We start from the raw sequence: 13,939 nt of genomic DNA on the forward strand, positions 1-13,939 counted from the left end.
CCTCGCTCTGTCTAGAATATCGGGCCTCACTTTGCTGAATCTATTTCATTCCTACGTTTGTCTTTTCATCTTGCTAACAGTCATTATATGTGGGGGGCTGCCTATTCCTTTGGGGTATTTCTCTGAGGTAAGTCAGGCTTGTATTTCTATCTTCAGGCTAGTCAGCTCCTCAGGCAGTGCCGAGTTGCATAGGTAGTGATAGGCGCAATCCACTGCTGCTTATAGTTGTGTGAGGATAGATCGGGTACTGCAGTCTACAGAGATTCCACGTCTCAGAGCTCGTCCTATTGTTTTTGGTTATTGCCAGATCTCTGTATGTGCGCTGATTACTGCACGCTGTGTTGCCTGATTGCCAGCCATAACACTTGCCCTTTTCCGTTTTTCACTCCCCTCCTTCCCAGAGCCATAACTTTTTTATTTTTCCGTCAATATGGCCATGTGAGGGCTTGTTTTTTGCGGGACAAGTTGCACTTTTCAACTACATCATTGGTTTTAGCATGTCGTGTACTAGAAAACGGGAAAAAAATTCCAAGTGCAGTGAAATTGCAAAAAAAGTGCAATCCTACACTTGTTTTTTGTTTGGCTTTTTGCTAGCTTCACTAAATGCTAAAACTGACCTGCCATTTTGATTCTCCAGGTCATTACGAGTTCATAGACACCAAACACGTTTAGGCTACGTTTTATCTAAGTGGTAAAAAAAAATTCCAAACTTTGCTAAAAAAAAAAAAAAAAATTGCACAATATTCCAATACCCGTTGCGTCTCCATTTTTTGTGATCTGGGGTCAGGTGAGGGCTTTTTTTTGCGTGCCGATCTGGCGTTTTTAATGATACTATTTTGGTGCAGATACGTTCTTTTGATCGCCCGTTATTACATTTTAATGCAATGTCGCGGCAACCAAAAAACCGTGATTCTGGCATTTCGAATTTTTTTCTCACTATGCCGTTTAGCGATCAGGTTAATTCTTTTTTTATTGATGGATCGGGAGGTTCTGAACGCGGCAATACCAAATATGTGTAGGTTTGATTTTTTTTTTTTTTATTGTTTTATTTTGAATGGGGCGAAAGGGGGGTGATTTAAACTTTTATATTTTTTTTTATTTTTTTTCATATTTTTTTAAAACATTTTTTTTTACTTTTGCCATGCTTCAATAGCCTCATGGGAGGCTAGAAGCTGGCACAGCTGGATTGGCTCAGCTACATAGCAGTGATCTTCAGATCGATGCTATGTAGCTGAATTGCAGGCTTGCTATGAGCGCCGACCACAGGGTGGCGCTCATATCAGGCCAGCATCAGTAACCATAGAGGTCTTAAGGACCTCTATGGTTACCATCCTGACGCATCGCCGACCCCCGATCATGTGACGGGGGTCGGCGTTGCGATTATTTCCGGCCGCTCAGCCGGAAGCATTGGTTAAATGCCGCTGTCAGCGTTTGACAGCAGCGTTTAACTGGTTAATAGCGGCGTGTGAATCGCGATTTCACCTGTTCAAAACAGCTGACATGTCCCGGCTTTGAGGTGGGCTCAGTGCCGGAGCCCACATCAAAGCAGGGGACCCGACCTCCGCAGTAATAGTACGGCGGAGGTCGGGAAGGGGTTAAAAAAAAAATCGGAAATTCAAAAACTGAAAAGTGGGGCGTGCAATATTATTCGGTCCCTTTAACTTAATACTTTGTTGCGCCACCTTTTGCTGCGATTACAGCTGCAGGTCGCTTGAGGTATGTCTCTATCAGTTTTGTACATCGAGAGACTGAAATTCTTGCCCATTCTTCCTTGGCAAACAGCTCGAGCTCAGTGATGTTTGATGGAGATCGTTTGTGAACAGCAGTTTTCAGCTCTTTCCACAGATTCTCGATTGGATTGAGGTCTGCACTCTGACTTGGCCATTCTAACACCTGGATACGTTTATTTGTGAACCATTCCATTGTAGATTTTGCTTTATGTTTGGGATCATTGTCTTGCTGGAATACAAATCTTCATCCCAGTCTCAGGTCTTTTGCAGACTCCAACAGGTTTTCTTCAAGAATGGTCCTGTATTTGGCTCCATCCATCTTCCCATCAATTTTAACCATCTTCCCTGTCCCTGCTGAAGAAAAACAGGCCCAAACCATGTTGCTGCCACCACCGTGTTTGACAGTGGGGATGGTGTGTTCAGGGTGATGAGCTGTTACTTTTGCGCCAAACTTATCGTTTGGCATCGTTGCCAAAAAGTTCGATTTTGGTTTCATCTGACCAGAGCACCTTCTTCCACATGTTTGTGTCTCCCAGGTAGCTTGTTGCAAACTTTACACAACACTTTTTATGGATATCTTTGGGAAATGGCTTTCTTCTTGCCACTCTTCCATAAAGGCCAGATTTGTGCAGTGTACGACTGATTGTTGTCCTATGGACAGACTGTCCCACCTCAGCTGTAGATCTCTGCAGTTCATCCAGAGTGATCATGGGCCTCTTGGCTGCATTTCTGATCAGTCTTCTCCTTGTTTGTGATGAAAGTTTAGAGGGACGGCCGGGTCTTGATAGATTTACAGTGGTATGATACTCCTTCCATTTCAGTATGATCGCTTGCACAGTGCTCCTCAGGATGTTTAAAGTTTTGGAAATCATTTTGTAACCAAATCCGGCTTTAAACTTCTCCACTACAGTATCACGGACCTGCCTGTTGTGTTCCTTGGTCTTCATGATGTTCTATCACAGAGCAGGTGCATTTATACGGAGACTTGATTACACACAGGTGGATTATATTTATCATCATTAGGCATTTAGGACAACATTGGATCATTCAGAGATCCACAATGAACTTCTGGAGTGAGTTTGCTGCACTTAAAGTAAAGGGGCTGAATAATATTGCACGCCCCACTTCTCAGTTTTTGAATTTCCACAAAAATTTTAAATAACCAATAAATTTTGTTCAACTTCACAATTGTGTTCCACTTGTTGTTGATTCTTCACCAAAAATGTGCAGTTGGTTTCTTTATGTTTGAAGCATGATATGTGGGAAAAGGTTGATAAGTTCCAGGAGGCCGAATACTTTCGCAAGGCACTGTATTTTTTTTAATAAAGAAAAACCTGGTTTGTGCCGACGTTTGAGTTCTGTAACTTTTTTTTTCTGTTGATGGAGTTGTTTGAGGTTTTGTGGCTCGTGTGCCGAGATGTCATTTTTATTGGTCCCATGCCATGTTTTGATCGCAATTTATTTTATTTTTTAGTTGCAGCAATTTCTGTATTTTTTTTAACCTTATTGGGTAAATAACTTTATTTTCATAAATCTGAATTTTTATTATATTTTTTTTTTTTGTTAGTATCCATGTGGCGACCTGTACCTACGACTACAGTATTGCACTGTGCCTCATCATAGCCTCCTGTGAAGCTCAGTCTGTCTGGGATTCAAAGGGAGCAAGATCACAGTGGCAGGGCCTTCAGCTGGTCATGGCTATCCTTTATTACCCTATGATGGCTTCTGGGGAGAGTGTAGAATTGCTTTTGTTGCCTGGAATGGATGCACAGGCAGAACAGCCTGGCTTAGATGCCAATGTCAATGATTGATAGCAGCATTTACGGGGTTCACAGCAGCGATTGGAGGCAGATGCCTATCCGCATTATAATGGTTATATCAGTCATGAATCATTAATCAGTTACTCTGCTGCTCCCAAATCCCATTCCCCCCATTTTATCTTGTAAACTGTTTCTGCCCCTTTTCAATGTATTTCTTTTTATCTCTTCTCTTCTAGAATTCCAGGAGGCCAGAGAATGGGTGGCTACCAAGCTGACGTTTGATAAAAATGTGGATGTCAACTTGTTTGAGAGCACCATCCGGATCCTGGGGGGGCTGCTGAGCACATATCACTTGACCCAGGACCCACTGTTCCTTGAGAAGGCGGTATGTGCCGCTCCGTTACATCCATACCGGAGGTTCCTATGGGCTGCCCCCCCAGCCAACGTGCCATTGTGCATGACCAGAGGAGTGTAATAAGGTTAATTACGAAGTGCCCAAACTAGTCTACCTCTCCAGCGGTTACAGAACCATTACTCCCAGCATGCATCAAATGCCTAAGGCTGTCAAAGAACATTGGGAAAGCTAAAGGGCACAGGTTACAGATTCCTGTCTGCAGACATTAGAGGGGCTCAATATTATTGCCACTGCTTGATTATTTATTAGGGTTAACCCCTAAACTACTGCTTGCGTTAATGTTTACATGTCGCTATCTGGGGGTGTCACTTCCCTCACAGAGAAGAACCCTTCCTGCAAACACATCCTGATCACAGGATACGTGAATCCATCGCTCAGCAAAATTGCGTCATGGTCCTAGATGATAAGGAGATTGGTGGATGGGTGGTATATCCCTGTTTAACCCCATATACAGAAATTATGAAAGTTCTTCAAAAGTTTACCAACTTTTTACCCTTTTTTTTGTGTGTTCCTAGAAAGACATTGGCACTCGCCTGCTCCCAGCCTTCAACACCCCATCCAAAGTGCCTTACTCTGATGTCAACATTGGCAGGGGCACTGCCCATCCTCCACGCTGGACATCCGACAGCACAGTGGCCGAAGTGACCAGCGTCCAGCTGGAGTTCAGAGAGTTGTCCAGATTGACAGGGGACGAACAGTTTAAGGTATATTGCTCTGCTCCGTCAGGGCATGTTTTTACATTTATTTTTTTTCCACTTCTTTCAAGGGCCATAACTATAGTTTTTTGCTGCATACATACACACATGAGAGCTCAGACCATTCCTTGGGTTGGCATGATAACCGGAGGTCTGGAGGAGACCTCCGTGCTTGTCATTGCTGATCTGCTATGAGTGCTGCCCAGTGGCCAGCGTTAATAGAAGATGGTGATTTCTGCTATAGATAACGGGGCTGCTATGTGTAGCACAAACAATCAGAAAATCACATCTTCAAGTCTCCTGAGAAAACTGTTGAAGCAAAGTAAATAGTAAAACAAAAAAAAGGTACCGTATATACTCGAGTATAAGCCAAGATTTTCAGCCCATTTTTCTCTGACCGCCCATGACGGCACCACGGAGAGAGGGGATCCGCCCACCAAGGACAGGAAACCTACGGATAAAAAGGCGGTACCACTCTCCTGCATCAGTTGGTTTCCTGTCCTTGATGGGAGACCTACGGACTTACCAGTCGTCGTTGGAATTCCGGGGCCAACCAGTCCGATTCAGGCAGCTGGGGTCCCTCTGCCTCGGCTAGGGTGGTGACCCGAAGCGCCACCGCTGGGAGCCAGTGAGCCGACAGGGTGTGCGGGGGAGGTGACAAGGAATTCGCGGTCACCTCCCCAGGTAAGATGCAGCAGTGGCAACATCCAGGGGGGTCCCTCTGTGGTTGCGGGAGGTGCAGCGCGACCCTCCCCAAAACGAGCATAAGTCTGCACGCTGCACTGCCATCGGGCGTGCAGAGAAAGCGCTACAGGGCTGCATAGGACCGGGGGTGCCGGTCAGCAGCGCCATTCTGCTTCCCGGGCGCCATCTTGGAAGTTCGGCGCACGCCCGGGATCTAGGGGGTCTCGCGGTGCGCTTGTGCGCCGGTATGCGCAGGCGCCGGGGGGGGCTTCCGGCCGGGTGCTTGGGCGCTTCATGCAGGCGCCGGTGTATTGCCGGGCGCCTGGTGCGCCCTGCGCAGGCGCCGGCGGGGTTCCGGCCGGGCGCTTCATGCAGGCGCCGGTATGTTTCCGGCCGGGCGCTTGGTACGCTTAGCGCAGGCGCCGGCGAGTCTTCCGGCCGGGCGCCTGGTGCGCTTTGCGCAGGCGCCGGCGGGGTTCCGGCCGACAGTTTGGCGCGGTCTGCGCTGGCGGGACGGCTGTTAGGGCGTTCTTGGCACCATGTAGGAGTTACTGCGCAGGCGCCGGCGTTCGGCGGTCGCTACTGCGCAGGTGCGGGCGGCGGGAGGATTCAAATAGCAGAATCTATATCCTCCCAGTGGCTCTGCAGTAAAAAGCAGGAGCCTCAAGAGATAGGAGCGCTAGCTCAGCCAAGCTCGAGGCAGCATCTGCAGATCAGCAGCAGTATGAGCGACCAGGCATCACCTTTGCCCGAATCACCTCCACCTGCAGCATCGCCACAGCAGCAGCAGCAGCAAAAAAGGCGACAGCAGAAAGGGCACCAGGACACCAGCAAGGAACGCCAAAGGTCTCAACACAGTAAGGAGTCCAGTACGGCGTCGGGGAGAAAGCCAGAGGCAGAGAACCCCCAACCGGTATTTATGGGTCCTGGAGGTGGTAAGTGGATCTTCGTGAATGTCAGAGACAGTAAGAGTGTTATTTGTCTCTTTTAGGGGAGGAAAAGCGTAGCTAAAACTAAGCACAAAAGTTGCGCCATCTGTAGAGAGGATCTTCCACCTACATGGGATAAGAGACTATGCAATACTTGCATTCAGCAGACTGTATCTGAAAACCTTCCAGGGTTTGCAACAGATCTTAAAACCCTAATTAAGGAGCAAGTGGAGGACACCTTTAGGTCACTAAAAAGTGGGAAAAAAAGGAGAAAGACCAAACACAGGTCCCCATCTCCAGTCTCAAAATCCGAAAGTGATAGTGAGAGTTCAATGTCATCAATCTCCTCCGATTCATCTGCATCATCTACTTCTTCCTCAGGGGGACATAACTGTTTCCCTCTAGAGGATACTGATGGCCTCATAAAGGCGGTGAGAAGTACCATGGGGTTGGTAGACTCCCATCCTAAAAAAACAGTACAAGACATCATGTTTGGGGGCCTAGAACAGAAAAAGAGAAGAGCTTTCCCGCTTAACGAAGCAATTGCGGCCTTGATTAAGAAGGAATGGAAGAAACCCATGAGGAAGACTCTCTTGACGCCAAAAAGGAAATACCCCTTTGAGGAGGAATCGTGCTCCTTTTGGGAGAAGGCCCCCAAATTAGATGTAGCAATTGCTAAAGCCTCAAAGAAATTCGCCCTCCCGTTCGAGGACATGGGGGTTCTAAAAGACCCCATGGACAAGAAGGCAGATGCCTTTCTCAAGGGGTCCTGGGAGGCAGCAGGAGGAGGCCTGAAGCCGGCAGTTGCAGCAGCATGTACTTCACGCTCGCTGATGATCTGGCTGAACCAACTAGAGGGTCAATTAAAGGGGAAAACTTCCCGGGACTCAATTCTGAACACATTACCCGTAATGAGAGGGGCCGCGGCTTTCCTAGCTGACGCCTCGGCCGACTCCATCAGGCTGTCCGCCAGAGCAGCAGCGTTTGCTAATGCGGCTAGGCGCGCCCTCTGGCTTAAGAATTGGCCAGGCGACCTGCAGACGAAAACGAAACTGTGTACCATCCCTTGTGAAGGAGAGTTTCTGTTCGGGTCGACTCTAGATGACATCCTGGAAAAAGCAGGGGACAAGAAAAAGTCCTTCCCCTCTCTGGGTCTCCCCTCTTATAGGAAGCCCTTTCGGAACAAGAGGTTTTTCCGTAAGAACCCAGGGAGAGGCCAGGGGAAGTGGGAAGATAAGAAGAACAAGAATAAAGGGTTTATCTTCAACAAAAGCCTCAATGACAGCAAGAAACCTCCACAATGAAGGTTCGCCCCAGGTGGGAGGGAGATTATCTCTCTTTCTCCCAGCCTGGGAAAAGATTACCTCCAGTCAATGGATCTTAAACATCATAAAATCAGGACTGAGATTAACATTCAAGAGGTACCCTCGTCCCTCTTTCGAGATAACATCTACAAGATCCTCGGCAGAAGAGCAGTTAACACTAGAGAACGAGATTGTGGGGTTAGTAAAAAAAGGAGTACTCCTGGAAGTTCCCCCTCAAGAAAGAGGGCAAGGGTACTATTCCCCTCTGTTCCTAAGAAAGAAACCAGACGGTTCCTTCAGGACTATTATCAATTTGAGGAACCTAAACAATTACCTAGAGGTTCAGGCATTCAAGATGGAAACGATAAAATCATCAATCAAAATGCTGTTTCCTCAATGCTTCATGGTGGTCCTAGACCTGAAGGACGCATATTATCACGTCCCAATACACAAGGATCACCAAAGATTCCTCAGAATGGCAATCCACATCAAGGGAGTCCTAAGCCACTTCCAGTTCACAGCCCTACCATTTGGCCTAGCAATAGCCCCGAGGGTCTTTACAAAGCTGGTCGCGGAGGTAATGGCTCACCTCAGGGAAGAAAACACCCTGATCGTACCATATCTGGACGATTTTCTGGTGATAGGCTCCTCCCCGCAACATTGCAAGAATCAGCTAGATTTAGTGATTCATTCTCTAAAAGACCTGGGCTGGCTAATAAACCTAGAGAAATCCAGATTGGTGCCTTCTCAGGTTCAGGAGTACCTAGGTCTCACTCTAGACTCCAGGAAAATGGAATGCCGGCTCCCAGAGAGCAAAATACAAAAGATAATGAGCTTAGCGTTAAGAGTACAATCTCTCCCCTCTATAACTCTCCGTCAGGGCATGTCCCTGTTAGGCTCTATGACCTCTTGCATCCCTGCGGTCCGGTGGGCTCAACTACATTCAAGAGATCTCCAATGGCAGCTACTATCAGAGCAAATCCTCCTAGGAGAGCATTTAGACGGGCGGTTAACATTATCTCCTCGCACCAATCACTCTCTGACTTGGTGGACGTTGCAGGAAAATCTTTCCCAGTGAGTCCCATGGGTAATCCCGATATCAAAGGTCCTAACCACGGACGCAAGCCCCTCAGGGTGGGGGGCTCATCTGGACGACCTGGTAGCTCAGGGCAGTTGGTCTCCTTCCCTTGCAAACAATTCCTCCAATATGAAGGAACTCCTGGCAGTAAAATTTGCCCTTCAAGAATTCTCAGGAGTCCTTCAATCTCACCATGTAAGGGTGATGTCGGACAATCGGGTGGTAGTGTCTTACATAAACCATCAGGGGGGTACCCGTTCCAAAAGCCTAATGGAAGTGGCCAACTCAATCCTTCAATTAGCCGAGAACAACCTTCTATCCCTGACAAGTCTACACATAAAGGGGGTAGACAATTACAAGGCAGACTTCCTCAGTCGATCCAGCCTAAAACAGGGGGAATGGGAAATAAATCCAGAGATATTTACCCAGATCACGAAAAAATGGGGTGTTCCCAAAATAGATCTCTTCGCGAGCCATTTAAACAAAAAAGTAGCCTCCTTTTGCTCCCTATCTCCCCTGGGGAACCCAGTAGCTGTGGACGCGTTCCTGATCCCTTGGGGTCACCATCTGGTATATGCCTTTCCTCTCCTCATTCTGATTCCAGCAGTGCTGAGGAAGATTCGGGAGGACGGGGCGCTGGTCATCTTAATTGCCCCGTTCTGGCCGAAGAGACCTTGGTTCTCATGGATGAGGAAAATGTCAATATCCGACCCTTGGGTATTACCAGACCTCCAGGATCTGTTGTCACAGGGCCCAATCTGTCATCCACAAGTCAAGAACTTGCACTTGACAGCCTGGCTCTTGAGAGGAAAATATTAGAAAACAGAGGGTTCTCTTCGGGGTTAATCTCAACTCTGTTAAAAAGTAGGAAGCCGGTTACAACAAAACAGTACGGCAAAATATGGAAAAAGTTTCTGTCCTTTTCAGGTGCAAAAATAGGGAAAGAGATTCCCATCAATTCCATATTAGAGTTCCTACAAAACGGGTTGGATATGGGTTTAGCTACCAGTACCCTAAAAGTTCACGTGGCAGCATTAGGAGCCCTATTTAATTTTGACCTAGCTTCAAATAGGTGGGTCTCTAGAGTCATTAGGGCAGCAGGAAGATCAAGGCCTCTGCCAGTAAAAGTGGTTCCTCAATGGGACTTAAACTTGGTCCTTAAAGCCCTGACCAGTCCTCCATTCGAACCATTACATGAATCTACAATAAAAACGCTATCCCTCAAAACAGCTCTATTAGTCGCCCTTACTTCTGCCCGTAGGGTCAGCGACTTACAGGCTCTTTCAGCCAACCCTCCTCACACACAATTTCTAGAGGACAGGGTTGTTCTAAAAACAGACCCAGCATATCTCCCGAAAGTGGCTTCAAAATTTCACAGGTCTCAAGAGATATCTCTCCCCTCCTTCTGCCCTAACCCTAAGAACAAGGAGGAACAAACACTACATACACTAGATGTAAGAAGATGTCTCTTACATTACCTAGAAGTCACTAGAGAGAGTAGGGAGGATTCCTCTCTGTTTGTGTGTTTCCAGGGTCCCCGGAAGGGGAAAAAAGCATCTAAAGCCACCATAGCAAGATGGATCACAGACGCCATCAGTCTATCATATTCAGCCAGTGGGATGTCCGTTCCCGGGGAGGTTAAGGCTCACTCAACGAGGGCAGTAGCAACTTCCTGGGCGGAGAAGGCCGGAGCTTCCATAGACCAGATATGTAGAGCTGCTACCTGGTCCTCACCATCCACATTCTATAGGCACTATAGATTGGACCTAATCTCCTCTTCAGACCTTACTTTTGGTAAAAGGGTTCTGGAGGCGGTGGTCCCCCCCTGAATGTACTATCTATGCAATTCTCTCCGTGATGCCGTCATGGGCGGTCAGAGAAAAATATAGTTCTTACCGATAACGGTATTTCTCTGAGCCCATGACGGCACCCGTACATTCCCTCCCTTCACTTATGGGTGCACACTTCGAATTAGTGCCATAGTCCATTTATAGTTTAATGCCACGCGGTATCTTGTTATGCTAAACAGTTAAAAATTTTACAAATGTCTTAGTAGTCTCCCATCGTTATCTATATAAACAAATTGATGCAGGAGAGTGGTACCGCCTTTTTATCCGTAGGTTTCCTGTCCTTGGTGGGCGGATCCCCTCTCTCCGTGGTGCCGTCATGGGCTCAGAGAAATACTGTTATCGGTAAGAACTATATTTTTTTTGGGGTGAAAGTCCCCCTCTCGGCTTATATTCGAGTCATACCCGGGGGTCGGCAGGGGAGAGGGAGTGGGGGCTGTCTAATTATACTTACCTACTCCTGGTGCGGTCCCTGCGCGTCCCTGCTTTTCCAGCGCTGCATATTCTTCCTGTACTGAGCGGTCACATGGTGCCGCTCATTACAGTAATGAAAGGAGTCGTGCTTATAACATGTTTAAGCCCAAGAAATCATTCACAGCAACGAATGTAAATAATTCATATTTTATTTATTGCATGGTATACAAAAAATATTAAAAACAGAAATCAATATCATTTAATATATATGTATGTAGTATCAATTAGTGCCCATACCTATTGGCTGACCTATTATATAATTGTATTAGTACCCGTAAGGACTTATTATGAAAAAAAGGGGGGTAGGTGAAAAAAAGAGAAAAAAAATTTTTATATAAAATTTGTGTATAAAACTTCGTAGTAAAGTGCAGCAATGTGCTTCCAAAGATACAAGCAGTAAATGTGCAAACTAAAGAGAAAGTGCCACTGCATAAAGTGCAAAAAAAGGGAGAGAAGCTCACATAAATAAGGTGCAGTAGTTCACATATAAAGCCACTTACTTTAGGGTATATGAACTAGATGGACTGGTCGCCAGATAGTGTACGTTGCACCCCGACACGCGTTTCGGACGCTAAACTCCTACGTCAGGGGGTGTAAACACCCCCTAAACACATAAATAAGGTGCAGTAGTTCACATATAAAGCCACTTACTTTAGGGTATATGAACTAGATGGACTGGTCGCCAGATAGTGTACGGTGCACCCCGACGCGAGTTTCGGACGCTAAACTCCTTCGTCAGGGGGTGTAAAGACCCCCTAAACACATAAATAAGGTGCAGTAGTTCACATATAAAGCCACTTACTTTAGGGTATATGAACTAGATGGACTGGTCGCCAGATAGTGTACAGTGCACCCCGACGCGCGTTTCGGACGCTAAACTCCTTCGTCAGGGGGTGTAAACACGACTCCTTTCAGCTCTTTTTGTAGTGTTGTACTACGTTGTTGACACACTTCGGTGATCCTGGGTATCGTGACTTTGGGTTTTATATATCTATATCTTTATTATTTTACTTCTTTGGGGTACCTCAGTGTAACCAGTGTGTTTTTACTAATCATTACAGTAATGAATATGTGACTCCATCTCCCATAGGGGTGGAGCCACATATTCATTACTGTAATGAGCGGTAACAGTGACCGCTCAGTACAGGAAGAATATGCGGCACCGGGAGAAGCAGGGAATGCACCTCGCAAGGAGCAGGTAAGTATACGGGGAGGGGGAGCGCAGCGCTGCGCGATATTTACCTCTCTTCGTTCCGGTGTGGCTCCGTCATCAGCGTCCTCTGGCTGTGCCGCTCAGGTCAGAGGGCGCGATGACGTGGTCAGTGTGCGCCCTCTGCTGAACGTCAGTGCTAGACGGAGCCGCACCCGAACGAGGAGCAGGTGAAAGTGCCGGGGTCCTGAGCGACGGAGAGGAGAGTATATTATTTATTTATTTATTTTTATCGCAGCCACAGTATATGGGGCAAGTCACTGTATGGAGCATCTTATGGGGCCATAACGATTATGCAGCAGTTTAAGGGGCAGTGACTGTATGGAGCATCTTATGGGGCCATAACGTTTGTGCAGCATTATATGGGGCAAGTGACTGTATGGAGCATCTTATGGGGCCATAACTTTTGTGGAGCACTATATGGGGCAAGTGACTGTATGGGGCATCTTATGGGGCCATAAAGATTGTGCAGCATTATATGGGGCAGTGACTGTATGGATGATCTTATGGGGCCATAATATTTGTGCAGCACTATAATGGGCAGTGACTGTATGGAGCATCTTATGGGGCCATAACGTTTGTGCAGCACTATATGGGGCAAGTGACTGTATGGAGCATCTTATGGGGCCATAACTTTTGTGGAGCACTATATGGGGCAAGTGACTGTATGGGGCATCTTATGGGGCCATAACGTTTGTGCAGCATTATATTGGGCAAATGTGTCTATGGAGCATCTAATGGGGCCATTATTACCCTTTATGCAGCATTATATGGGGCATATTTTAATATGGAGCATTTAATGGGGCCCATCAAACTTTATGGAGCATTATATGGGGCTCCTGATTCAATATGGATATTCAAAAACACTTAACCTACTGATGTCTCAATTAATTTTACTTTTATTGGCATCTATTTTTATTTTTGACATTCACCGGTAGCTGCTGCATTTCCCACCCTAGGCTTATACTCGAGTCATTAAGTTTTCCCAGTTTTTTTGTGGCAAAATTAGGGGGGTCGGCTTATACTCGGGTCGCCTTATACTCGAGTATATACGGTATTTAAAAGTTCAAATCATCCCCCATTCGTCCCATTCAAAATAAAACATAAAAAAAATTCAAATGCATATATTTGGTATCACCGCATTCAGAATCGCCCAATCAGTAAACAGCGTAATGAGAAAAATAATCAAAACGCCAGAATTATGGGGGTTTTTGGCCGCCGCAACATTGCACTAAAATGCAATAACGGGCAATCAAAACATCGTGTCTAGCTTAAATTGATAATCATCAGCTCGGCTCAAAAAATAAGTCATTACCCTCCCCCAGATCCCGAAAAATGGAGACGCTACGGGTCTCGGAAAATGGTACCATTTATTTTATTTTTTGTTACACTAACTTTTTTTTTTTTCACCATTAAGAAAGAACCTATACATGTCTGCTATCTGAATACTCGTACTGACCTGGAGAATCATAATGGCAGGTCAGTTTTAGCATTTAGTCAACATGGTAAAAAAAATAAAATTGTAGAATTGCACTTTTTTTGCTATTTTACCGCCCTGGGATTTTTTATTCTCCTTTGCCTCATTGCTGCCACTAGGAGGCTGACACTAAGTAGATACAAAAAGATTAGCTCCTCCTCTGCAGTATACACCGCCCACTGGCTCCAGCGGAACCAGTTCTATAGCTTTTTATTTTTACCTTTATTTTCTCAATTTTTCAATTTTTTTTGCAAAGGATTACAGGGGCGACGGGTCCCTTAAGGGCTTTGCTCTCCCCAAACCTACAACAGGCGAGAATGTGGAGTGTCACCTCCA

At 46.3% G+C, this 13,939-nt stretch overlaps 1 protein-coding gene across 2 annotated transcripts in view; it reads left to right on the forward strand.

Moving 5' to 3' along the window:
* MAN1B1 (mannosidase alpha class 1B member 1) overlaps nucleotides 1–13,939 on the forward strand; it is a 38,638-nt gene that overhangs the window by 18,824 nt on the left and 5,875 nt on the right. For both annotated transcript variants that reach the window (XM_069747636.1, XM_069747637.1), the window contains 2 exons: nucleotides 3,727–3,875; nucleotides 4,421–4,609. In XM_069747636.1, the coding sequence (XP_069603737.1) occupies nucleotides 3,727–3,875; nucleotides 4,421–4,609 (338 nt within the window). The remainder of the gene's footprint in view (nucleotides 1–3,726; nucleotides 3,876–4,420; nucleotides 4,610–13,939) is intronic.

This window comes from Ranitomeya imitator, chromosome 2 (assembly GCF_032444005.1).
Source record: "Ranitomeya imitator isolate aRanImi1 chromosome 2, aRanImi1.pri, whole genome shotgun sequence".
Lineage (NCBI taxonomy): Eukaryota > Metazoa > Chordata > Amphibia > Anura > Dendrobatidae > Ranitomeya > Ranitomeya imitator.